This window comes from Lagopus muta, chromosome 1 (genome assembly GCF_023343835.1).
Source record: "Lagopus muta isolate bLagMut1 chromosome 1, bLagMut1 primary, whole genome shotgun sequence".
Lineage (NCBI taxonomy): Eukaryota > Metazoa > Chordata > Aves > Galliformes > Phasianidae > Lagopus > Lagopus muta.
The window spans coordinates 1,524,799-1,549,669 of record NC_064433.1 but is presented as its reverse complement, the minus strand read 5'-3'; the positions used below and the strand labels follow the sequence as shown (position 1 = coordinate 1,549,669).

Below are 24,871 nucleotides of genomic sequence, written 5' to 3'. Positions count from 1 at the left end.
ATTTCTGTGTGATCAGGCATCCTTCACTCATTCCAACATCTACTCATAATAGAGATGGTATTTCTTCAGCCGCCACTCTTTCTGAGATCTTGAAGGACAAAGTAAAGCCATCAGAGCTCTCACTAAAATTTGGTGGGAATCGAACTTGAGTTGCATTGGTAGTTGGTTCACATCTGTCTGGAGATATTTAGAAGTTGTTTCTTTGTGTTCAGTGAACTCATGAAAGTACTTCCAAGACAATCCATGATCTACTACATGTTTTACCCATTACTCATCTGATCTACCAATTACTGTCATTTTCAAGACCCATCAAGCTTGGATGTTGACCACTGGGAAATGAAAGGCAATGACACCCTAGACACAAAATGTCTAGCAAGACTGGGACCAACATTTGTATCTGGAGTAGAGATCTTACTTCTACTGAGTATTTGAGTGTTGCCTTGTTAAAGAATGTCTGAGCAGAGTGGATATATACCATAACCATATCCAAACGATGTGGATAACCATACAAAGACATTAGATTAGATGTCCCCAACTGAGGACAGAATACCAGCAAGCACAGTTGCTGCCATCACATGAGGAAATACCATCTTGAGCTCCTTGTACATCTGTCCATGTGTAGGCTTGGGACTTATGCCCTGCCATGTTTCCAATTTCTAACATCTGCCATGTGTCTGATTGTCTGCTGTGACAGTGAATTGGACTACCAAACAGTCTCAGTAACTGGAATGGGAGATGGGACCAGTCCATCAGACACTCAAGCCCAGCTTTTTCAATCACATCTTGCCATGCTATCTGGACAGGAAGGGAATGTAACCTGGCAGGATATTTCCTTGTGCCTTCTGCAGAGCATTCAGCTGCAGTCAGTGAAATGTGCTCTGTATTATTTCTAAGGATTGGGCATGAAGAAGCTCTCTTTTTTTCTGATCAGGCTTAAGTTTATTTATTTGTAACACTGTTTAAAGGATTATTTTTTTTTAATCTCAAGGTATTTTCTCTCTCCCATATGCCTTCTACCCTGTGGGATTTAACTGATCAAATGGTTCCTGATTCACCTAATTTAATAAAGGATATTTCCCCTGCATGGTGTCCCAAGCCATATTGCCTTCACATTTGAGTTATCCCTCCTGTCCTGTTTCTCTGAGATCTACATATGGATTTTTCCTGCGGATGGGATGTTTGGGATGAGACATTTACCAGACATTTCCTGGCTGCTGTTTTCTGTGAAACCTGTAGGAATTTCATTTGGAATCTTATGCAAAATATGGCAAAACCCCAAAGATATGGATGTACAGATGGATAAGTCTGGAGATCTGGCTTAGCATCACATGACATAAATGAAACCATTTCCGTACATCTCATATGTAGCTCCAGGGGTCTGCTTTGGTCTTTTTTGGTGGTTAGTGCTTGCTGGATCAGCACTGTGAAATACCAGAGAGGGGAATGTCAGTTCCCAAAGGTTTGTAATTTATACAGTACATCTTAAGCTACAACAGTGGTATCTTACAGGCTGCTGTGCATGAGCTGAAGCAGTACATGGATCAGTGCTCTCCAGTTTAGGTTGTTGGTATGGAAGACTGGGGCCCTTTATATCTGTATAGGGCAAATCTGGGACTCTATACATATGACCCTGAAAGGTATGATGAACATGACACAATACGCTTTTGACCCTTCTCAATAAGGTGCTGCGCAGCCCACCTGGATCCAGAAATAGGATTGAGAGATCTCTTCTCCATCCATCGGATAGGCTTTCCTATCAGGTATTGGAGGACCACACTTCTTTGGTCTGTCACTGTATATAGATGGTCCCTTAGCCACATGGAGCATTAAATAGCTGATGGATGCTTGTGGAGCTCAGCCATGAGCAAAGATGAGCAGATAGGCCAGAGGGGAGATATTTCATAACCCCTTGGCAGCCTCCAGAGCCATGCTGCTGTTGCTTTAATAACTTGAGCCTAAGCAGAAAGGTTTTGAGAATGCCTGTACTTGTGTTTTGATCATTGCCTGTTGAAAATGCCTCAGCTAGTTTGTGACCCGTCACAGGCTGGAAGTGGTTGATTTGGTTCATGTACTCCAAACAATGCACAGGGAAGATATGAGATATTAAAATGTTGAACCTTTCATTTTGGCTGGGTTTTGTTCTCTGCTTTCATCTGTTATCTTGACTCTCCTCCCTTTGTGTGCAGTTTTTTCTGTGGTCTGAAAAATGTGGTGTTGCCCTGAGCTGAAGCTGGTGCTTCCAGCCTTCTCTCCATCAAAAGTAGAGCTGTGACCAGGGATTACCATAAAACTTGGCAGAGGAATTATAGATTTTTTTTATAGTGCTGAATGAAGTAGGACATGAAGAGCTGAATGTAGTGTAAATTGCTGGGATTTGGGGTTTCAGTTGCTTCCAGTGGGGATCAAATCCTTGGGTGAAACCTTAACATCTATTGCTTGCAACCTGATTGCAGTGTCCTCAAACATAGAAAGCTCAAGAACATTGGAGAATGTGATTCCTAATCCAGATTTGATCTTCTGGTCTACATCCTAACCCAAAAAGGTGCTGGTTGGACAGATCCATGCATCCTTTGTTGGACTGAGCATGGACATGGCTTGGCTCAAAGCAAGAGCACATCCAACAGTGGTAATTCTGCTGGGAACATGATTAGATGTAGACCATGTCCCGTGGGAGATACCTGTGCCAAAGGGAGGTCTGTGCTGAAACTTTATGGATACAACAGGTCTGCAAATGTAGGGTGATGAGAATGGCTATACAAGAACTTCTAGGAGCTGAGACATTCTCTTCAGATGTTGGGACGTCAGTAGGCATATGTTCTGGCCTCTGTGTACAATCATACAGGCAACATGAAATAAATCTTGGAGAGGACGATGAGAAGAAGAGGCTCTTCTCACAAGTTCTGGCAACCTATTTCCAAGAGCACCTGTCTCTTCCTGCATGGTCTGGTCAAAAGAGCTGGGGATAAAGGATTGTGCTGATGGTCCACCTGAGACATGCCAAATCCTCTCCAGTTGTGTTTGTTTTGCATGAATTTAGGGTGAACCACAGTCATCAGTTTCCCAATGAGTCTCTTCCCAGTCCTTTCCAAGGAGGTAAGTGAGGAAAGTGAGATGTGCAACCCTTCCTACCACTTCCACCCATGTGTCCTAGAACAAGAGGAGGCTTTGAGACCTTGGAGTCCCTGTTCATCGCTTGGGAGCTGGACTACATGACCTTTAAGGGTTCCTTCCAACTCAAACTATTCTATATCCTATAAGTGAGCAGGTGTTTAGTTCCTTCCCTTCAGGTGCAGGAATGGTAGGGGCTGTGGGCTGCTGAAACATGCAGTTTGACAGGGAAGATTAATGGACTTGCTGAGCGACATTAAATATAAAAAAGCCCAGGAGCTCCTGTTTCTTCTCATGTCTCCAAATTGAGTTTGGAAGCTGTAATTTTAAGTCGGCACAGGACAGGAATGAATGGGAAGGTTGTCAAGTACAGGCAGTATCTGCTGCTCGAGGGGGAAAGAACTGATGTAAAATGTGATCTCAGTGAACAAGGAGCCCTAGGCTGAGCTATAATACACCAGCACATGCCTCCTTTCCAAGAAATACACATAAAAAGGTGGGGAAAAAAAACGAAATTGAATAAGATGGGTGCTGTGCTTAGCAGTGTGTCCTTACAGCAAATAGGGCCAACTCCATCATGTTAGGAAAAGTGAAGGCAATGGGACCAGGGAAATGTCCACAGGAGTTTAGATGCTGCAAAAGGGCTCGTGAATGTGGAATTGCACAGGTGAATTTTCTGGATGTTGATCTTCATTAAGAAAATATGAATTGTTGCATTTCTTTTGGGAAACTCTGATTTGCAAGCAGGGAAATAGCTCAAAAATTTGAAATGCTTCCAAGGAAGAGCTGTCCCAGCTGTCCAGTGGCACTTCTTATGGCACTAAATGCCAATATTTAGGCAAAAGAACCAAACCCACTCCGCCTTAGGAAGTTGTTGGGCACCAGCTGAACCTAAACAGCTGTGCACAGTGCTGTGTGCATGGTCCTGAGCTGTCCATGGCCATTGTGATTTAGAATCATGGAATAATTAGGGTTGGAACAAACCATAAAGCTGAATGGTTACTAAACTATCGAATTTAAGGCAGATGAGTTTGCACCTATTCCTCTGTGCCTAAAACAAAGCACTCTTCCCTTGTATACACTTTGAGCAAGAAGCGTTTTCCTGCTGCAGTGCTTTCTCTCCACTTGAACATGACATTTCATTAAGCCATGGCAATTTGCTCATGGATTTAAGCCCTAAATCTCCCTGGCTTTTATGAAATAGTAAAAGCTACAACGATTTGATGTCATTTTGGTTTAAAAACATAACATTTCTGCGTGTTTAAAACGCATATTGTTGCAATGCTTGGGCAGAATCAAGGATAGGGTTTTGACTGGGTCTCTGTCCTTCATTGTATGGTTGGTACTTATAGGCTTACCTTATAGGTACTTACAGGCTTAACCACAGTTGAGTTCTCTGAAGGCTTTCCTTCAGTTTATTTCCTTTTTCATTCAGTAAATGCTAAAAAGGGAAAAGGCAAATTTTGAACATGGTTTTGGCTAACTGCAAATGTACTCGAAATAAATGGCTGCACGTGACTTTATTCTATTACAAAAGCAAGGCAGGCAAAATTGCTGCTGAATTGTAAGCAAGGGGTCACCCTGCTCTGCAATTACCTTGGTCCCTAATGCACTGAATTGCAAATAATATCCGTTCCTGGAGTGTAATACTATCTGGCTCTGTGTGCCAGATGAGAATGAGCTCATAGACCAAAGCAGCCTTAGAAAACAGCTTTCAGAAGAGATGGGAAAACGGCCATAATCTCCAGCCTGAGTGGGAAAGTAATCAGCCTCAGTTCCTAAACTCTGCAAGGAAGACTTTGTACAACAGCAAGGGGCAAAGGTACCACTTGCAAGCCATGCTGGGTTAACAGCTTCACTGCTGGGTGTTGCTGGGCTGCAGGAGGATGTGTCAGAGACTGATTTCCCATTGGTGTCAGAATGCAACGGCTTGCTGGGAACATCTGAAATGATAGATTTCTCTGTCCTGGACTCAAGGATGTGTTTTGAAATGGTGAAAGTAGATGTATCACGTGGATAAAACTTTAAATACTTCATGTCTTCAGCCAAAGTTAAGGTGTCTTTTGGTTTGGTTTGTTTTTTTATTTTTTGAGCAGCAGAATTTTTCCCTGATTTGTTCTGTCCTCGTAATGGAGTGGCCCAAAATTCCCAGCACTCCTGAGTTCCTGAACTGCACTCCTTATTGAAATGGGATGAGTCCAGAACACACTGCCAGAGTCATCCAGCATTGGTGGTTTTGCAACCACCTTGCATTGCTGTCTCAAAAGCACAGATTCTCTATTTAGAGGACATCTATGGTAGGAGCACTGAAGTCATATCCTTTCGGTCTACAAAGCATTGCATAGACTGGTGAGAACATGACTCTTGGGTTGGAAATTCAGAGCTCAGTCTACTTCTGTACTCAGTTACCAGAATGAGGTCATTTCTCCATCCCCTTCATTTTTTCGGCCTGTCCACTGTGACTAGTTTGGACTGCATCTCTGAGTTAGACTGGCATTTATTTCCTTGGATGTACAAGTTTAGAGGACTCCACCAGGGTACTATAGCAGCCTTTTTCTGATTCTCATAAGCAAAATCTCTTTTCCCATGAAATCTTTTTCATCCTGAGATTGGAAGTACCTAAAAGGTACTATTGTCCAAAAAGAAATTGTTTGCATGATTTTTCTTTCTTTACTTGCTATTTCTAAGCTAATGAATAATATAGACAGGGAACATTTAAAGTTGTTTCCACTATATTCCGATAGGACACATAAAGAGGGTCATGCTTTGGTAAGTTGCATACCAAACCTCTGCCAAATTTTACTTCTCTAAGCATGTTTGCCCTGGTATCCCATGTGAGTGGCTGTGCTCAGTTTCTTGCTGGAAATTTAATGTGGCTCACTGCCACAGACCATGTAGGGAAGTCAGTTCAGTCATATCATCTTCATTTTCTAATTATTTTTCCAATGAATTGAAGCAACCTTCCACACACAAAAAAACATGTCACTGGTTTAAGGATGGCTCCCTGGGAGGTCATTTCTTGTTGCTATCAACATTCCCCATTGAAAAAAGAGCAAATCTTAGCTTGATAATAAATAAATTAAAAGGTAACAAGTGTCTGCAGGGGAAACCATATAAAACTGCAGTGGTCAGAATAACCCACTTCTTGTAATACCATTTATATCATAGACTGATACAAGATTGAAAAACAGTCATCATTAAGGTTGAAAAAGACTACTAAGATCTTCTAGACCAACTGTTGACCCATCACCACCATATCCACTAAATCATGATCCTATGTGCACGTATATGTGTTCAGTTGTCTCTAAGAAGTGCTCCAGGTTTCATTCTGCTTGTTTTTCACTCAGAGACCTTATTATGCATTAGAAGGGAGCTAAATATCCTCATCTTTGTTCTACACCTCAGTAGATCCACGTGCATGGCACTGAGATGGTTTGCCAAGATGAGACGAAGCAGAGAAGCAAAGGTGTCCCTGCTGTTTCCCAGTGCTTCCCCTCATCCTCTTGCCATGCACCAGAGGCCTGGGCATTGAAGTTCCCAAAGTGGCTGCAAAGTCCATGGCCGTTGTGATCCATCAGGATGAGCATGGAGAAGGATTGGTGCTTTCCATTCCCTACACCGCACACTAAAATTCCATCTAACCCTATTCCCAGTTCCTCTAGTATCTCATGGCTTCTGCCCTTGATCTCATTTCCTATGATACTCAGAATCTGTGTAGGGTTGTCTGATACTGTACATATAATGTCACCTCCTGGCAAAGTCACTGTCTGCTCATGACCAGGTGAAGCTGGGCTTCAATTGCTCTGGACAAGGTCATTATAATGGGGCTACAGTCCTTCTATCAGTAGTCTTAAAGGTGTTAAGTGTCTGCAGGGTGAGGTTCAGGTTGGATGTTAGGAAAAATTTCTCCTCAGAAAGAGTGATGATACATTGGAACAGTCTGCCCGGAGAGGTGGTGGAGTTACCATACCTGGAGGCGTTCAAGAAAAGGGTAGGTGTGATACTGAGGGACGTGGTTTAGTGGGCATGGTAGGGATGGGTTGATGGTTGGACTAGATGATCTTAATGGTCTTCTCCCACCTTAATGATTCTGTGATGACTCATTCCCATAAATTCTGGTTTATCTTGTGCCTCAATACAGCCTCATGATTTGGAGGTGATCCTACAAGGCTGCATCCCTAAAGGACCTGCTTTCTGTAAGGTCAGCTTTTCTCCTTTGAAGTGCCACTTCTTCTTTGCATAGCATTCGTTGACATTTCTTTTTGAAAGAGGAATTGAGGATGAAATAAGAAATAGGCCCAGGTGCTTCTTAAAAAGTCTGTGTAGAAGTGCAAACATCTATGAAGGGTGTGACCAAGTTCTATGTTCCAGATAGTTAAAGATGTTTCTGGAGGATCGTGGGGCTACATAAAGACGTTCACGTGCCCTTGGAAGCTGTGGAAAGGCAATTAGAGAAGCAGAGGAAGAGGCTGAAGAAATTAAGCTGTGAAGGACCTCTGTCAGGAGTGAAGTGGTGGATGAATGGGAACAGAGGGGTGCAATTTGCAGGAGGCAGTGGTGTGGTGGGAAAGCTCTGCAGGGAAAATTGTGAGGAAAAGCTGCTCCAGTGAACTTAGGGCTGAATTGATCAAAGCTGAATGAGAGCACTTAGTTTGAAGTGGGACTGATATGAACTACCCTGGGAACTGGGCATTTTCAGGGCACAACTAGTTTGGATGAGAGCTCATGTAACATCTTGTTTGCCTTCAGACACCTTGTCCAGGCTCTCAGCTCAATGAGGACAGTGCTGCGTCCATACTGGTCCCATCACTGCTTCCCAGGCCATGAGCCAATGAAGGACAAGGGCATGAGAAACACAATCTGATCTCTTTTCTATTGGCTTTTTGAGGCAAGAAGTGGTAGGGGATCAGAAAACACTGCTGGAGCGTTCCTGGCTTTTATCTGATGAATTATGTGTGAGTGCTGAGACATTTGGCTAAATATTAAGCCTGAACTTTAGAAAATGGAAAGTCTTTCCTTTCCGGAAAGGTTGGCATTAAGGTAAGTGACAACTGCACATGAATGATCCTCTTTGTTTGCCTTATCTTACTTTCACTTGATTGCTTTAAAATATTGCTGATTGCTGAAGTAGCTGAGAAGACTCTCTTGGAAATCTACCAAATATACTTCAGTGCAGTTTTGTGTTCTTTTTTTATTTGCCTTTGGCCTGAGTTTGGTATTTTGTACATATTTTATTCCTTTTTTTTTTTTTTTTTTTACAATTAAATAGTTTCACTCTGTACCCTTGCCCCATCCTTTTAATAGAAGGATTGTTTGGGTGTAGCATTTTGTAACAGTATGCCTCACCATTCAGCTCTGGGTGTTCACATCACACCCACCTACTTCTCAATGATCTAACTCAAATCTGCAACATGGCTTGGGACCATTTCCTCGGGTAAAGGTAACCAGTGACATAAAGGTTAAATGGGCCTCTTCTCAACAGCCCAGTGGAGATGCTGGACATCCTTGGGCTCATTGCTCAAGACAGCTCTCTGAACATAGATGTAATGCAAATGCCTACAGAGATGCCTTTACTTGTAGATGCAGTTCCCAAAGTGTGAGTTGAAGCCACAGTAAGGCTTCTGGGTGTTTCAGGTTTGGTCCTGTGCATGCAGACTTGTATATCCAAAGCACTTCACTAAGTCTCCTTTGAGGTGTCATAAATATGAGTTTAGAAAATGGGATTTTCTGTCCACCACTTAACCATCTCCTTGTTCATTCCCCACTGCCATACTCTGATGGATTGTTTAGGCTGGGAGGGCTCTGGATGCCTGGAGAAACAAGGGCTACCTGATCAAACTGGTGTGGAGATATCCCTGTTTAAGACTTTGGTGTATGATTTTGAGACAATAGGTTGGCTGAGCTTTGGGAGAAAAATGCCACAAGCAATGGGAAATCTCAATTTGTTATGTATTGAAGAGGAAGCTGCTATGGATACTGCAGTCACTGAGAACCTACTTGTTTGCTCAGTGCATTTCCACAGAGCAGCAAGAGGCCAAATATGCCCAGGCATATTTGCAGTCCAGTGAAAGCCCAGTGAATCTGGTGGTCCCACAGCTTGGTGGCCTCCATCATTCTGGACATCTCCAAAAGGCAGTTGAAGCCCTGCTGGAACACAAATATGTCCTGATTGCCCCACTTGGGGGATGTGAATAGATTTAATTTCCAAATGCAGCAATTGCAATTGAAATTAAGCCTATTCAGTCCAGTAACAAGGCATTCAGGGATTTAGGAGCTTTATATGGTTCAATTAGATTCAATTGTTAAATCTGAGCCTTGTGGTGTGCTCTTCTGAAGTCTTGGATCTTCAGGCAGTCCTTTGTTGGTGTAATCCTGGAGACCTTTGGGTGTTTTGAAGCAGGAATGGGCAAAAAAAAAATCTGTTTACTTATGTGCATGAAGTGGTTATTACTGAGGCTGTGATGCTCCCATAAGCTGTAGCAAGATAGAACTCCAAGACCACTTTATGCATCATGTTTTGACTTTGGGTCGGGACAAGGATTCACTCACACTTTGCTTCTCAAACCAGTGCCCTTCCTTTTCCTCAAAGAGGTTCCTATTTTTTCACTCTTCCTCTGTCTTTCACCTTTTTGGCCTGTTTATCTCTTGGCTGTGAGGTCTGCAGGGATGGATGCATTTGACCATGGTGATGCATGAACACACAGCACTACAAAAAGACCATCAGTGCAGGGAGAAGACCTTGGTGATCACCAACTTCCAGCAGCTCAACCTCTTGTAGTATGAAAGCCCTGGTTCTCCTTCTGAGTGTCTTCTGAGATAAAATCTCCTATATTTAAGTGCCGTGACTTCTAGGAGTGGATGATTTTCACCCTCTGGTTGGGTAGCCAGAGGATTGAGCTCTAGGGATGGATGGATTTCACCCTCTTGTTGGGTTGCCATAGGATGCAGCTCCTGTGGGTTTGGGTGCAGGATATGATGGGAGTCTTTTGGGAGTAATTTCCCATATATGTCAACTGGACATCCCAGTTCTTTTCACCACCCTGTACCTCAGCTTCTTTTCTGTCAATAGCAATGCTGATATCCTCCATAAGAATGCATCTAAGAGATGGTCTTGTAGAAAGCTCTCTAGTGTTGTGCAATGGAACAAAGTGCAATCACAATTATATTTGAGGTGTTTTGATTCCCCATTTTGAGATGCTTCAACAGACCCTTGCACTTGAGCCATAAATTAGATTTGCACCCTTCTCCTTGGGTTTCCATCCTCTCCAACAAGGGAAAAGCTCCTTAGCTGCCTGCAAACAGAGACTTTCCCCCCTCCTTAAACCTTTTCCCCAAGCCGCCTCCTTCCTTTTCAAACGTCCCAGTTGCTTTATTATTATTTTGTACCCACAAAGTGAAGATATATATATATATCTCCCCTCCCCTCCCTTTTTCTCCCCTCCTTCTCTCCCACATTCCTGCCAAAAGCACGCGGGGCGGCATCCCATGCCCGGTGCTCGTCCCAGCTGTGAACAGTGCAGAAGGAGCTGGAGGTGGGGGGGATACCCACAGCAGCCCCTCCTCCTGCTTCATAACTCCTTCCAAGTGTGCAGGGAGTTGCGCTGCAGCCTGGCTGACGTGTTCACAGGCTCTTAGGGCTGCCACCCCCTCTTACCCATGGGGAGAAGCCAACTTGCAACTGATTTGTGCAGGTAAGCGGTGCCGTCCGCCTGTGGCTGTCTGTCCATCTGCTCAGGTGTTGGGTTTTGTGCCTGGTTGTGTTTTTTTCCACTCTTCCTGTTCTCAGGTTGCAGTTCAAGGAGCAATGGCGTGAGAACAGGCTGGGGGCTGTGGGGAGGGAAGAAAGGGCTGCAAATGGCAGCATAGCTTCCCAGAGCACCTAAACCAGTCTGCGGTGTGAATCTGGGGGTGACTTTGGGCTCCTTATGATGGGAAGTGACTTGTGGCTGGTCTCAGATGTTGTAAAGAAATGTCAGTGGATTGATGGGAGTTTTTTTTTGTGGGGTTTTCTTTTTTTTCTTTTTTTTTTTTTTTTTTTTTTCTTTTGGAGGCTGTGTGGGGGGAATTGGGTTCTGATCGTGTAATTTCATGTGCTTGGAGGATTCAAGCATTGCAATGGGCAGAACACTTCCCTGATTATCTTCCTACTGGTGGAATAAGAAACAGTTTTTCTCTTATTCGATTGGATTGTGTGAGGTGGATGCTGGTAAAATAGCTAGCACTGAAAGCAAGTCCTGGATCAAAGCTGCAACAATGGAGCAAACCCCTCCAGGACTAGTTATAACTCCAGACACAATTAATATTTCAGTGAGTTATGAGAGAAATAGCAGAAAGGGTCGGTCTGAGGCCATTCCTGGCTGGGGAAGCTAGATTCTTTAAGGGGAGAGGTTGTATACATCTGGGCTGGATTCTGCTTTCCTACATCTGGACAAGGGTGAGACTGCAGAGATGTAATGATTGTAGCATCCAATAAATTGCAGTGGATGCAGTGACCAGTCAGATGCAAACTGTGTTTATAAAGTTTTACAATGTGGCTCTGCTCCTTTCCTGATCTTTCAATTGGTCACCCCAGAGGCTTTCAAATCTCGGCAGCACCAGTGTTTATAGTGACTAAGATCCTTCAGCCCACCACTTCCCTGTAACCTCTGAAATTGATATCTCACAGGGAACAGCAATAATGAACAATTTCATTTGGCTGCAAGCCATCACAGGCCCAAAATAAGGTAATCTCTGCTTACGATCAGGAATTACAAGAAAATGCCTTCCTTCCAGGGAAAGAGGAAAATTGGCCACCAGGCAGGTGATTCATGGGGTGTCTGAAATGTCTGTGTGGCTCTGATCAGGTTGTAGGATGAAGTGTGCATCTCATTCTGTATGTTTGAAGAAGCGGATCTATCCAGAAAGGGGATGGATGGTGGATGCTGTTTGGGCTCCCTGATGCTCCTGCAAAGTGGCCCCTCTGATGCCCTAAACAACATCAGGTTGGTTATGGGTGGGGAGATGCATTAGGCTGGAAAGTGCTTCGGATTGTTTGAAGGGAGCACAGAATCAAAGAATTGAGTTGGAAGGGAACTTTAAAGGTCATCATCTGGTCCAGCTCCCCTGCATTGAACAGGGACACCTACAGCTCAGTCAAGTTGCTCAGAGCCTGCACCAGCCTGACCTTGAATGCCTCCAAGGGCGAGACATCCACCACCTCTCTGGGCAACCTTTTCCAGTGCTTCACTGACATAAATGACATGGGGACATGTCCTTACCTGCAGGTCCTGGCATGGTCCCACAGGAGGAGTGAACCTGGCTGAGGCAGGAGCTGGAGGTGTGATGTTTTATACAGTGAGGCTGGGAATGTTTGGGGGTGGAATATTTCCTCTCCAGAGGCTATTTGGATAATGGCCATTTACAGGTTTCTCAATGGAGCAGCTCTGTCAGCTCTCCCTGGTCTTAAATATTGGTGCACTGGGGCTATTTTCTCGATAGAGAGCTTATGTGCATGAAAGGCTGTCTGCTTTTTCCGCCTGGCATGGCTTGTCTCACATTTCATCTGTTTTCAGGTCCTTCTGCCCCAAATAGTTCTGATGGTTCTGTCCCTCTGGCCATTGCTTTCAAGGTAGTGGACAGAGAAGACACCTTCAGCTCTTTTATCAGGCCGTGTGGAACCCTGCTGTAGGATATAGTGTGGGTACCATGTCCCCTGGCCCATGGGAAAAGTCATCTTGTCATCATGCTATGGTGGGGAGCAGACTTGAAGGGAATTCAGGAGGTGATGCAGGTGGCGGTGATGGTGAAAAGGTGGTGATTTGTTCATCTTGGACTTCACCAATGAGTGTAAGGAAGGCAGTAAAGAAATTCATGTAGTGATGAGAGGTTTGGGTCCAAATCTTCTCATGGACCCCATAGGCTGGTTATTGAGGGCTCCAGGACTGGATGCTCTTGCACTGACTGGGGAATGGATGCCTTGCTCAGTAACTCCACATCTGAAAACACTTCTCCCATGTCTTGCTGAGCACAGACCCAGCAGTGACTTCTGGGAGAGAAGCATCCAAAATTGGGATTAGCTGTGTCTGCAAAGGCCTTGGTATGAACACCCTGTGGTGCCCCACAGTGGGAGGATAGGGGTTTTGGGGAAGGCTTGTACAGTTTACTCATCAACACCCAGTCACCAGCATCATATCAATTGATTTTGTTTGTACAGCCAGTCCATAAAAACCTAACCTGACACTAGACATAGAAGTGAAGCCAGTTCTCCTTTTGTTAACCATTAATGCCCATTTATGGTGGACATAAAATATGATTGCACCAGGCGGCAAGTATAGGTACAGCTAATTAATATATATATAATAAAAACATAAAAGCAAGGTAAAATGATGAATTATGTTGTGTGCTGTCTGTTCAAGGAGATATCTGTCTGTCACAATCCTGTTGCTCAGTACCCAGAGATAAAAGTTCAAATCAACATGGCCATCCCTTCGCACCATCTCAGCAGTGTGGAAAATATGGGAGGAGGAATCTCATAGGGGTTTATTCTGCATTATAAAACAAAAGTGGAGATTTGTGGTGGCTCCATCTTACTCAGCAGAGGCTGTCAGTGTAAGTCTGTGATTGGTGTTTGCTTAATGATCATGCCAGGAGATCTTTGGGAAGATTCAGGGTCAATACTCATTGTAGGGAGTGCATACAAGTGCAGTTCTCAGGTATCATCATGACCTGGGTTCATGGTATCACATGGTATCACACATTGACTAGGGTGGCATGTGGGTTCTATAGGTTTGCTTGGAGGGTTGGAGGAGCAGATTGTTAGAGTTGAGAGTCAGGGCTGAGAGTCCTGAAGAGGAAATGGGGCATGCAAGTCCCATGCACAAGTCACCCTTCTATTGCTCCAAAACAATCAGCCACAGTCTTCGGCTCAGCAAGAGCAGAACAAATCTGTTGGAGGCAATGAACCAGCATTGGTCCAGCAACAGCAGGGAGAATTTTTCCTGCCCCAAAAACAAGATTCCTCTGCTCTCAGGGGATGTGGCACCTGGGCTGGGATGTTTTTCTGTCTCCACTCCCCTCAGTCATGCTGAGGGGCACTTTGCAAAGCAAACAGCCTCCTGGAAAGCAGCCAGCCTGAGAGTGAGCAACACGAGCAATGCAGACCTGGCTGCCAGCCAAGCAGTCAATCCATTCATCCATTGACTTCCTTAACCCTTTTATTTTTAACCTCCCCTTCTATTGATCTCCCTGCCTGTAACATCTACATGCCCACCTGGAAATATTGCCTTTGACACTGCTGATGCATAATCCTGCAGGGCAGACCTTTCGCCTCCACTATGGGAAGACAGATTAATGAGTAGTTGTATCTCATGAATGTCCCAGATGGTAATAGGATGGAGAAGATGCAAACATCCTCAAACTATGAATGCTGGGAGACCTGTTTAGTGGGTCTTTGTGTCATGTTTGGGAAGGGATTCTCCTAACCTTGCAACATGAAGCAGGGTGCCTTGTTCCAAAGCAGAGTGTTAAAATGAATGGAGGTGGCAGGAAGAAGCTGAATTGTTTTGGGGGTATTTCCTATTTATGCAATGATGGTTCGAGCATTACTAGGTGTCTCTCTTAACTTTTTTTGAGTGAAATTTTCACTGTTTAAGTAGGAACTGCATTGTGTTCCTTTCTAGCTTGTGGACTCCTCCACTGGGGTCAAGACAGAGCCATTTGTATTATGTGAACTTCTGGTGACCAAGGGTCTCCATCAAAACTCCCCTTCATAGTTATCCACACCAAACCTTTACTGCACCCTTTGCATTATTTTGTAAGGAGAGGCTGAGGGAAGCCACCAAACCCTCCTTTGCTATGCAAGCAAAACTTTCAGTCCCCTCCAAACAGGATCTCTTGTAGAAGGAGATTGGATGGAGATGATCACCACAGCCAACATCCAACTGCAGATTTCTGAGCAGTTCAGTGATTCTGCTTGGAAAGTTTTCTAGATTTAGCTGAGAAGGTATTTTTACTATTGTTAATGTGAAAACCTGATGTGTGGGGAAGTCACCACGGTGTGGAAAAAAGCAGTCTAGCTTTCATTTCCAGGGTTTGGGTTTATAAGATATTTTTCTGCTTTTCTCCTTGGTGCTTTTAAGCCGAAATATTCTATCCAGTGGTCCTAGAAGCTGTATGAATATTTTCTGTAAGGGGTGGAAAATGGCAAAACCAGCCCCAATTGGATATACTTCTCAAGTTGTTCCATAGTAGGGGAAGAGGTATGACCTACCAGTTACTTCCAGTTAGCTGTTTGCCACCTTTTCATCTACTTTTCTACTGACTGCCTAGAAAGGAATGCCCAAAATGTCCATTGAGATCTCTTCTCAATGTTGTTTTGCCCCCAGGAGGATGTTTCCACTGGATCAGCACAAATCCTAACCTGTGCTTTGCCCTGTGTTTTGTGATGCTGATGTGAACAACTGCAAAGAGTCCTGGAGAAGGATATTGGAGATACACTGATGCATGGGGCAGAAACTCTCCCTAAAACACATCTTCCACCTTACAGAAAAGCTGTAGCCAGACCTTACCATGCTCTCATTAGTACTCCTGTATGAGATGTCAATCTGTCCTCTTTTAATATCTAGCTCCATCTTTCCACAATGACATTTCCTGGGGAATCAACAGCTGTGGTGTCCGAACCGTGAGTCAGTGGGGCCGGGTAGTCAGCACAGCCCTTGAAAGTCGTTGCCTTTAGACAAACCAGGCACGTTCATTTGGGTGCTGAAGTAGAAAATAGGCTTCTTCCCACTCTCACTTCATCTTCTTTTATTGAGCAGCCTCTCAGGATTCCCCCCCTCCTCTCTCCATCTCTGTTAAGCATTACTAGGCAGAGCAACCCCTTTAAATCTGAAGATCAATGATATTTATATATTTTATAAAAAAAATCTACAAAACACTTGCTCAAAGCTCTTGCTCTGAGGGAGGGAGGGGAGCTGTTTAGCTATTTACCCATTCTGCAAGAAGCAGCAGTTTCTTGTTATTGCTGATGCTGCTGTTTAAACAGGCTCTGTGCTGCAGTGTTTGCTCCTTTCATCGCTTTAAATTTCTCCTGTTTCATGGCAGAATTACCTGGAACAGAGAGGGCAGGCCCTCCAGAGTGGGAGAACCACTGACCCATCTCCGCTGTGGCTACTAACAACATCTCTCAGTGCCACATCTCCACATTCATTGAACACCTCTAGGGAAAGTGGCTCCACCTCTTTCCCAAGCAGCCTGTTCCAAAATACGAGCATCTGCATGAGAGATGCCTTAATGTATGCCCCTATAGCAGCTTCTTGGCTCTTCAGGCTTCCTTTGGGACATTCTTTATGGGTACACCTTGCCTAGGGATGGTGCTGGATCAGAATTTCAGAATTTGAGCTTTGCTCTAAAAAGTTCACGTGGTCAAATACAGTCACCTGGGGTGAATGGATATGTGTTACTCAAAATATCATCTGGCAAGAGTCTGATCAGTTCTGGGGTTGTGGAATTATAGAATCACCAAGACTGGAAAAGATCATCCAGTCCATAGCTCTCACTAACAGTAGGGGGTGCTTCAGGAGGATGCATCCACTTTGATCCATCCTCTTAATGTCTAGATGCAACACTGTGTTCCATGATACTAGCTCTGTCATATGGCAGTGAATGAGCTCATGGCTTGCTGCACTTTCTTCTTCTGAGATGTCCATGCCTATACAACATAACTGAGTGATACAGTCTTGAGCAGTCACAGGCATGAGTTGGACTATATTATCTTAGAGGCTGTTCCAATCTTAATGATTCTATGATATCCTGGTAGCATGGATGCAATTGGCACTGGGGAGCAGGAGGTGCCTTGGGTAGGGAATGCCAAGTGCTGCAGGGCTTGCAGTTTGCTTTCTGGGACAAAAAAGATCAATTCACTTCATGGCAGTTCCTTCTATCTGATGGTCAGGGGTTCGAGGTGTTGGTAACCAGAGGAGGCTCAGTGCGGACTCCTCAGAGTCTATATGTTCAGATCAGGGTGTGTGTTGTGTATGGCACCTGAAGTCTTAAAACAGCAGAGATGTATGGGATGGAGCAAAAATCTGAGCTGGAATTTCCTCTGCAGCAAATTATGAACACGTTTGCTTGCAAAGCTGATATTGCTCAAATTGACACCAGCTATTGCACCTTCAACCTGCCTCCTGAGTTTACTTACATTGGTTATTTTGAGTGAGTTCTTGTTACTTTTTAGGAACTGGGAAAAACTGTGACGTTTTCGCTCCATTTTTATGAGCCATTAGGATTTATTCCATCCTTTGAATCCTTGTTGGTGTGCTAAGCCTCAAGTCCTTATTTTTATCTTTCATCTTGACACTCAAATGATTTGTGCCTGGCCTTTGCTTTGGGTTGGGTGCAGTCTGTCTCTTCGTTTTCCTTCATTGTCCTCCAAAATGGTATGTCTATGTGCTAGGACCTCAGTTATCTGTTAACACCGATGCCATCCAATATTGGACCTTCTTCATACCCTTGTCCTGCTGGTATCTCTGCTGCTTCTTGAAGTTCCCATTAATTCTTCATTTAGGGCAACCTCACTATTTCTATTACACACCTCAGTGTGATCTCCTGTGGGGCTGCTGAGCTTTCTCAGTAGGATTTTGTGATGTCCCTGATGATGCTCCATGAACAGGAGCCCTAGAGTGCTGTGGCTGCAAATAGAACCATAGAGTCATTAAGGCTAGAAAAGACCTTCCAGATCATCAAGTCCAACCATCAACCCATCCCAACCACCCCCACTAACAACGTCCCTCAGTGCCACATCTCCATGTTTCTTGAACACCTCCAGTGACTCCCCCACTTTCCTGGACAGCCTGTTCCAATGCCTCACCGCTTTCTCTGAGAATGAATTTTTTCTAATATCCAACCTGAACCTTCCCTGAGCACAACTTAAGGCCATTACCTCTTGGATATGCTTCCTCTGCCCAGGTAGCTGTTTGCAGGAGACTTGTATGAAAATATTTCCAATATTTGTTTTCCTTTGTCAGATTTGACTGAAGTTGTCAAGATTTTGCTGGGTTTTGAGGTGGAGGATCTGTGTGGTTGTGTGATGTGCACCATGGCACGGTGGTAAGCGTAGGGATGTGAGTTTGAGTGGATCATCTGGAAAAGCTCTGGGTGCCCAGATAGCACTGTGATGAAGGTTTTTTTATCTGTATGCAACAGGGATAGTTCTTTAGTGGATGGAACATCTGCTATGGGAGATCCAGGGATGAAAGAAGCATAGCATCCAGCTAGAGATGCAGCCAAACAGGAGGCAAGCATCAGCCAGATGGGTCTGCAAACCCACTGAGTCCCATCATTTTTAGACAGACTTTGCTGACAGGAGTTATTTATTTATCTCCGTATTTGTTGGCAAAGCAAAATGGAGTATGAGTTTATTACAAACATATACACAGGAAAAAATAAATTCAGAGAAACAGCTCAGCCTCTGGCACTGCTGTTAAGTATGTGAGACCTGTTTCCTTCCTTCCCCCTCTTGTCATGCTTTTCACTCTTCTGTTCCAGGAGTGGCAAAGGGAGAACTTGGTCCCTCAGCATTTTGGAGTTTGGAGGTTATTTGTTCTCCTAGAGGACCTGGGGACGTTTGTTCCTATAGATTATTTACCAGGCACTATAAAAGATAAAAGAAATTACTGGGATTGCTTGCAAAACCCTGAAATTTATGGGGTCATTGCCCTGTTCCGACTAAACCTGGTAGCTCTCTGTAATGATTTAGGAGGTCTTTAACAAGGGTGATGACAGTCATTGTCTACAAGACGAGCTGAGAGCTGCTGGATTGCATTTTTCTAATATTTAATGCATAAAATGAGTGTTGTGGTGACACCTAAGTGGTAAACTGAACTGAGCTGCCCTAGGATGGATGATGCAGCAAATGGCAGTCCTCATTGGTCTTGGCCAACACAGAATGTTGCATCCTGAAAGATGGAATGCATGGAAGGAGCAAATCCAGGTGTGCCAATGCAGTACCCAGCACAAGTCCAACATGTTCAAAAATGTAACGTGTAAAAGCTCAACTTGCATGCAAGTTTGCATATATGAGTTCATCCCTGCACATGAACATGTGAAATCTATGGGATTGCATCCTTTCTTTCACCTTTGCAATGCGAATTCTTAGTGTATTTGTTCAGTGCTGAACCATTAAACAGTACTGAGGAGAAAAGAAAAAAAAGAAAAGAATTGCATATCAGATGTTTAAAAATGTGCTTTGGCATAGCACATGGGGACTGCAAAACCTCAGATTTATTTATTGGCTGCTTAGGCCTTTTTTTTTTTTTAATTTCCTGTGTATGTGTGACCATGGACAGCAATTGCTGATCATTCAGATGTGCTTTTAGTTCTGTCCTTTGTCCCTTTGGCTGTGTATTGCTCCCAGGACATCACCATGGACCCCTTCCTGTGGCTCATCACTCTGCCAAGGAAGTTTTTAAGAACAGAACAATATTTTCTTGGAATTACAAGGAGGGAGAGAGATGTATGTTAGCATTTAAGCTTTTCTGGATGCCTACCCCAAACAGACCAGCAAGTGTATGAGAGCAGGCTTCAGTCTCAGCCATATATGTGCTCATGAAGTAGATATGTTAGCTACCTTGGTGCATAATATATAGCATTTCTGATGTTATTTTAAATACATATATTCCCAGAAAAAAAAAGTGATGTATTTACAATCTAAATTATCTTTCACCTTGTTTATATTTCTATGATGGAGTGATGGCATCAGTGGTTTAAGGAAGGGCAGCTGATGTCACCTACCCAGATTTGTGCAAGGCATTTGACAAGGTCCCGCATCACATCCTTACCTCTACATTGGAGAAATGTGGGTTCTAAGGGTGGACTATTTGGTGAATAAGGAATTGGTTGGATGTCACAGCCAGAGAGTTGTGGTCAATGGCTCAATGTTCATGTCAAGGTGTTGATGAGTGTTCTTGTGCTCCGTGCTGGGTTCACTCGTGGTCCAGAACAGACCCTGCACTGCATAGCTGAGAATTAAATAAATAGCAAGGGAAAAGAGGATGCTGTCAGGTTAGCATTGCAAGAAGGATGTTGAGAGGTGGTGGGGTGAACTCATCAAAACTTATAATGTGACTCTTGCAGAAGATGTGGGATGAAACAGTTGTCTCAGATCTTAGCTCCAATACTTGATTTCCTAGATGCTTGATCCTGTTGTTAAGCCTTTATTTGAATGTTTTGAAAGCCTACAAATTGTGGTGATTGTATTATTTTTGCTGTTGATTTCACCCGGAACTCCTTTCCACAACAACTGCACTGGAGGTAGGAAGGAAGTATGCAGCACAAGTCAATCACTGCATGGCAAAGATCTTGAAGTACAGACAGCAATTAGAATAGAGAGGGAAATAAAAAGACAGAAAACACATTGGGGACACTTCAGTCCTGATGGTCTGAAAGGCTGGTGTACATGATAAACAAAGTGACAACAGCCTTCTTTAAGGTGGACACTTGACCTTCATCTTACATAGGGATTTATTTAGGTTGGACTACCCCACACCTAGTCTTGTTTTCCAAAAGGGATCAAATCTATAATGCAGTGGAATTTTGAAGCTGAATGTGGTTAGCTGTAAGAAAATTTCCATCCATGGCAAAAAGCTAGATGAAGTCATCAAGCTCATCTTTTCCCCACGTCTGTAATTTCCACCCTGGAAATAGTCCATGTCTCCCTTTGAAGTCTGCTCAGCCCCAGACATGCAGGTGAGACTCAGAACAGGAGAACAAATTTTTATTGCCCGCTAAAAAAAGGAATAAAACCCCTTCTTGCAACGCTGTAGTTATTATGTCATAGAAATAAGTCACTGCTTTGCCAAGGGCTATTCTGTAGCCCTAATGAGCATTTGTTTGGGGACTGTCTGTGAGCAGAACCACAGCTTTCAGGTCTCTTTGACTTCTCCATGATGATAGGATAGATTTCCAGGCATGGGATTTAGGGACCTGGAGGATATTTGCAAAACAGGCTGATAAAGTGTGAGTGGTTGATGTCTGCAATGGTGCTCATGGACAGATCTTTGCTCCCCATGTGACTGAGGCAGCAGATGCTTCCCTCTTCTACTGCAGCAGTAATATTCACCTTTAGGTTTAATTGCTGATGGTTGTTACTGCCTGAAGAAGGGTGCTGTCAGAGAAAGATGCTGGGAAAACAAAGCAGAGCTCTCCCCTGTAGCCAGCCTCAGCAAAGTGATTGGGAAATTTAAGGAGGAGTTTAAGGCTGATTCCCTAAGTCAAGATGAACTTTGGTAGATGGAAGAAGGCTTCCCTTACTACTGCAAGCAGGTAGGAGCATCTCATTCAGATGGCATGTTTTAAAGCCTCTTCTCTCCTGCAGATGAATGAATTTCCAGGCTGGGTGTTGACTCCAGGAACTGTGTGGCCTCTTCCAAAGGGAAAAGAAAATGTATGCCAAGATCCTTGCCCTGGCAGTAGCCATGGCACATTACAGAGCCATGGCTGTTCACGAAGGTATGTGGTAAGAGGGTGAATGTGACCCCTGGGGGTGGTGATGACACACTGAGGAGAAAAAAGTGTTTTCCAAGCAACTGTTTTTGCTAATGCGAGTATGGGGTGCAGCTGTAGTGCTGGTTCCTTTGACTTTTTCATTAGGGATCTTCTTTTTGGTTGGGAATGGCTGGCCAACAGTGATCTCTGAAAGCTGGTACAAGCCACCAACCAGAGGACATGAGGCAGAAGATCTCAAAGTAGCCTTGAAACCTCCTGTTGCTCCCTAGAGTAAGACTGAGCACCTCGATCTAGCTGTAGATATTCCTGTTCATTGCAAGGGAGTTGGACTAGCTGACCTTAATAGTCCCTTCCAACTCCAGTGATTCTATGATAACATTGTCTTACCTCCTCCCTGGCTCCCCAATGTCCCCAAAAACCCACAGAGTTTTTGATGAGGAATAACCAGATCTGAAAGACAGGAGCCAAAGGGATCCTGGAGAAGAGCTTCAAACACTTACAGCATAATCAAGCCCATGTCTCTGTAGCTTCAGGGTCCTGTGGGAAGGGAGGGCTCCTTGCAAGCTCCCAGGAGTGCCGTGGGCTCAGTATGAAACAGTGGGGCCCTTCTCTTTGAATCCTTCTGCAGGAACAAGCCCTCAAGCTGTGAAAGTGTAAATTCACCTGGAGTAAATTCAGTGCATTCAACAAGGAGTTAATGGAAGCTTTGGCATCAAAGGCAAAATTAACTTGATTAAGTTCCTGTCCGTCAATTAAGCCAATATACTCGACTATAATGCTATTTAATTTGAAGCTGGGAACAGTGCAATAAATCAATGTTTACAGATGTCTCTGGCAAACCTGTGATTGATGAAACGTGGTAATTTTGGAGGTGCATGGAAAATTTCAAATAAAATCATATTCCCTGGTGATTAATATAGCTGTCTGTGTTGGTATTTTCTCCAGAAGGTACCAATTCAAATATGCTTCACATAACATGTTTCCAGTGACAGCTTCAGATACACCTGATCCAAGTAGTGAATGCATTTGGGTTTCATTGCCAAGCCAGCCCCCTCTGGCTTAGTGTCTCACAGAATGAGCTCTGGTTGCCCCTTTGTAGAGAACAGGGCACCGACCTTCTCTTTTTAATCCCATGGAACTCCTGCAGCTCACCGTTGTCTTTCTCCTTGTTATCCCTGAATGCAAACAAGGGTGGGAGCATTTTGTAGGGTGAGCAAGACTCCCATGGACAAGTCATGGATGGAGGATTCTTTCTGGGGTTTTGGGATGTAGAGATAGATAGCCCTCTGATATCAACAGCATTCTGAGCAAGATTTTCAGATTGGTTACGAAGATGCAGATCTTCCAGGAAATTTCTGTACACAGAACCCCAAGATGTGGGTGATTCTGGGAAAGATTTTGGAAAGTGTTCTCAGTCTTGTTCAGCTTTTGTTGGGGTTTTCTCATGATAACACAGGTTATGGATAACATGGAAAGCTGTGAGGAAGCCAAGGATTGGCATTGCTTTCTCTCAGAGTCTTCTGGGATAGAAGGGACATCAAGGTCCAGGCTTTGGGAGAGAGGGGTTGATCCAAAAATAAGCTTATGGTGATCTGCTGTTAATGGCTGAGCTGCCTCCAAGACAACCCTGACATTTCAGCTGAAAGGCACTTATGGAGAAAGGAAAGGAGATCTTAAAAAGGAGCTCTGGAAAGGAAAATTGGAATAATTATCTGCCATTTTTTGTCAGGGGAAAGTACTTTGTATTTCCAGTTGGGTAAGTTAAACCAAAAAGAGCCAGTCATGGTTTTTTTTTTTTCTGTAGTAAACAGAACTGTTAAGTTGTAAAGAGCTCAGCATCAGGAGGCACAATGAAAAATGAAGAAATGAAAAACCCTGGGCAATAAAGAGCTGTGGACAGATATCTGTTTGCAGCCAGCAAATGATGCTCTTTTCCTGCTGTGTGGCCAAAGGGATTGATCAGGGACAAGTAGAAATGAAAGAGAGCACAAAACCTGCATCCTTCTAATCTCTACAGGAAACCTGCTCTTAGGAATGGGGTAAAACTTGGGTAAATTAGAGAGGATGAGCTAAAATGGGCTTTCTATAGTGAGAGAGTGAGAAAAATCCACCTAGCACTTCTCCCCGGGAAATGCTTCAACCTGGATGAGTGTGGGTTGGGTCCCCAGCTGAAAGTCAAGGCAGTGAATGAAGTCCAAAGCATCAGTGAAACAAAATGGAAAAAAAAAGGTGAAGAGGTTGACCCCAGTCCTGCTGTGGAAGCCTTCCTCCAGCAGTCAGAACACTCCACTTTTTAGCAGGCCAACAGTAATAACTCAGCATCTATCTGTAAAAGAGAGAAATGCCAAAGAAAATAGACATTTTGAATTTCCCTTTTAAAGCAGTCTTTAATTTAAGCATCCCTAAAAGTCACCAGATTTGTGTCCATGAAATGTATTTATTGAATGCCTAAAGAAAGTGAAATTAAATTTAAAACGACTAAACAGTTGATGTTCTTTAAACAGATTTTCTCATACACCTGTCCGTTCCCTGCCAGCTGCCATTGGTTAGTTCTGGCTTGTACAGAAAAAAACACTCAAATTGTTCATTCCTTGCAAATGACTTTTTTTTTGTGCTGGAAGTTTAGCAAGAGGAGTACATTGCAGATCTGAATGCATGGGGTGTCCCAGGCTCTCTGCATGCAAGTCTAGAAGATGTTCTTTTAGGTGGCCCTACAGGTGCATTGGATGACTTACATTGTCTCTGATTATAAGATGATGAGGGTCTCTCTCTTAGCTGTAACATTTCAGGTGTTCACATGAAGGGTTTCTTTCCTGGCTGCCGCACTGTGTGGTGAGATCATAGAGTCATACAATGTCCCAAGTTGGAAGGGACGCATAAGGATCATTGAGTCCAACTCATGAGATGGACTTTTCTGCCCTTCTTCTCCTTCAGTGTGCAGGACAGCAGAGGTGGCCGATGTCCTGTTCCTCGTGGGGCAATCCCAGGGTGCAGGGAGAGAGAGCTCCCGACTGCTCAAGGACTTCATCAGCAGCGTGGCCCGCTCCTTTGAGAATGTGGTGATGGGCAAAGGAGGCATCCGGCTGGCAGTGGCACTCTATGGAGAGAAACCAAGGTGGGTCAGTGCATCCTCTACCACCAGCACACGGGTTCCTATAGCCCTACAGCTCTAGATGGGGACAATTTTTGCTAAGAAACTATTTCTCTTAATAAAGGGCTCTTGCTACTTGGTTGAACCGCTGCAAGAGCAAAGCAAGAGTTCAACCCCTAACAAGGTCAGCAA

General features: G+C 44.0%; 1 protein-coding gene across 1 annotated transcript in view; it reads left to right on the top strand.

Moving 5' to 3' along the window:
* The first annotated feature begins 10,713 nt into the window (after positions 1–10,713).
* Positions 10,714–24,871, top strand: part of LOC125688321 (collagen alpha-1(VII) chain-like) — a 96,474-nt gene continuing 82,316 nt past the window's right edge. Inside the window, exons 1-3 of the mRNA XM_048934306.1 lie at positions 10,714–10,799; positions 21,458–21,591; positions 24,523–24,703. Coding sequence (XP_048790263.1) covers positions 21,525–21,591; positions 24,523–24,703 — 248 coding nt within the window. The 5' untranslated portion in view covers positions 10,714–10,799; positions 21,458–21,524. The remainder of the gene's footprint in view (positions 10,800–21,457; positions 21,592–24,522; positions 24,704–24,871) is intronic.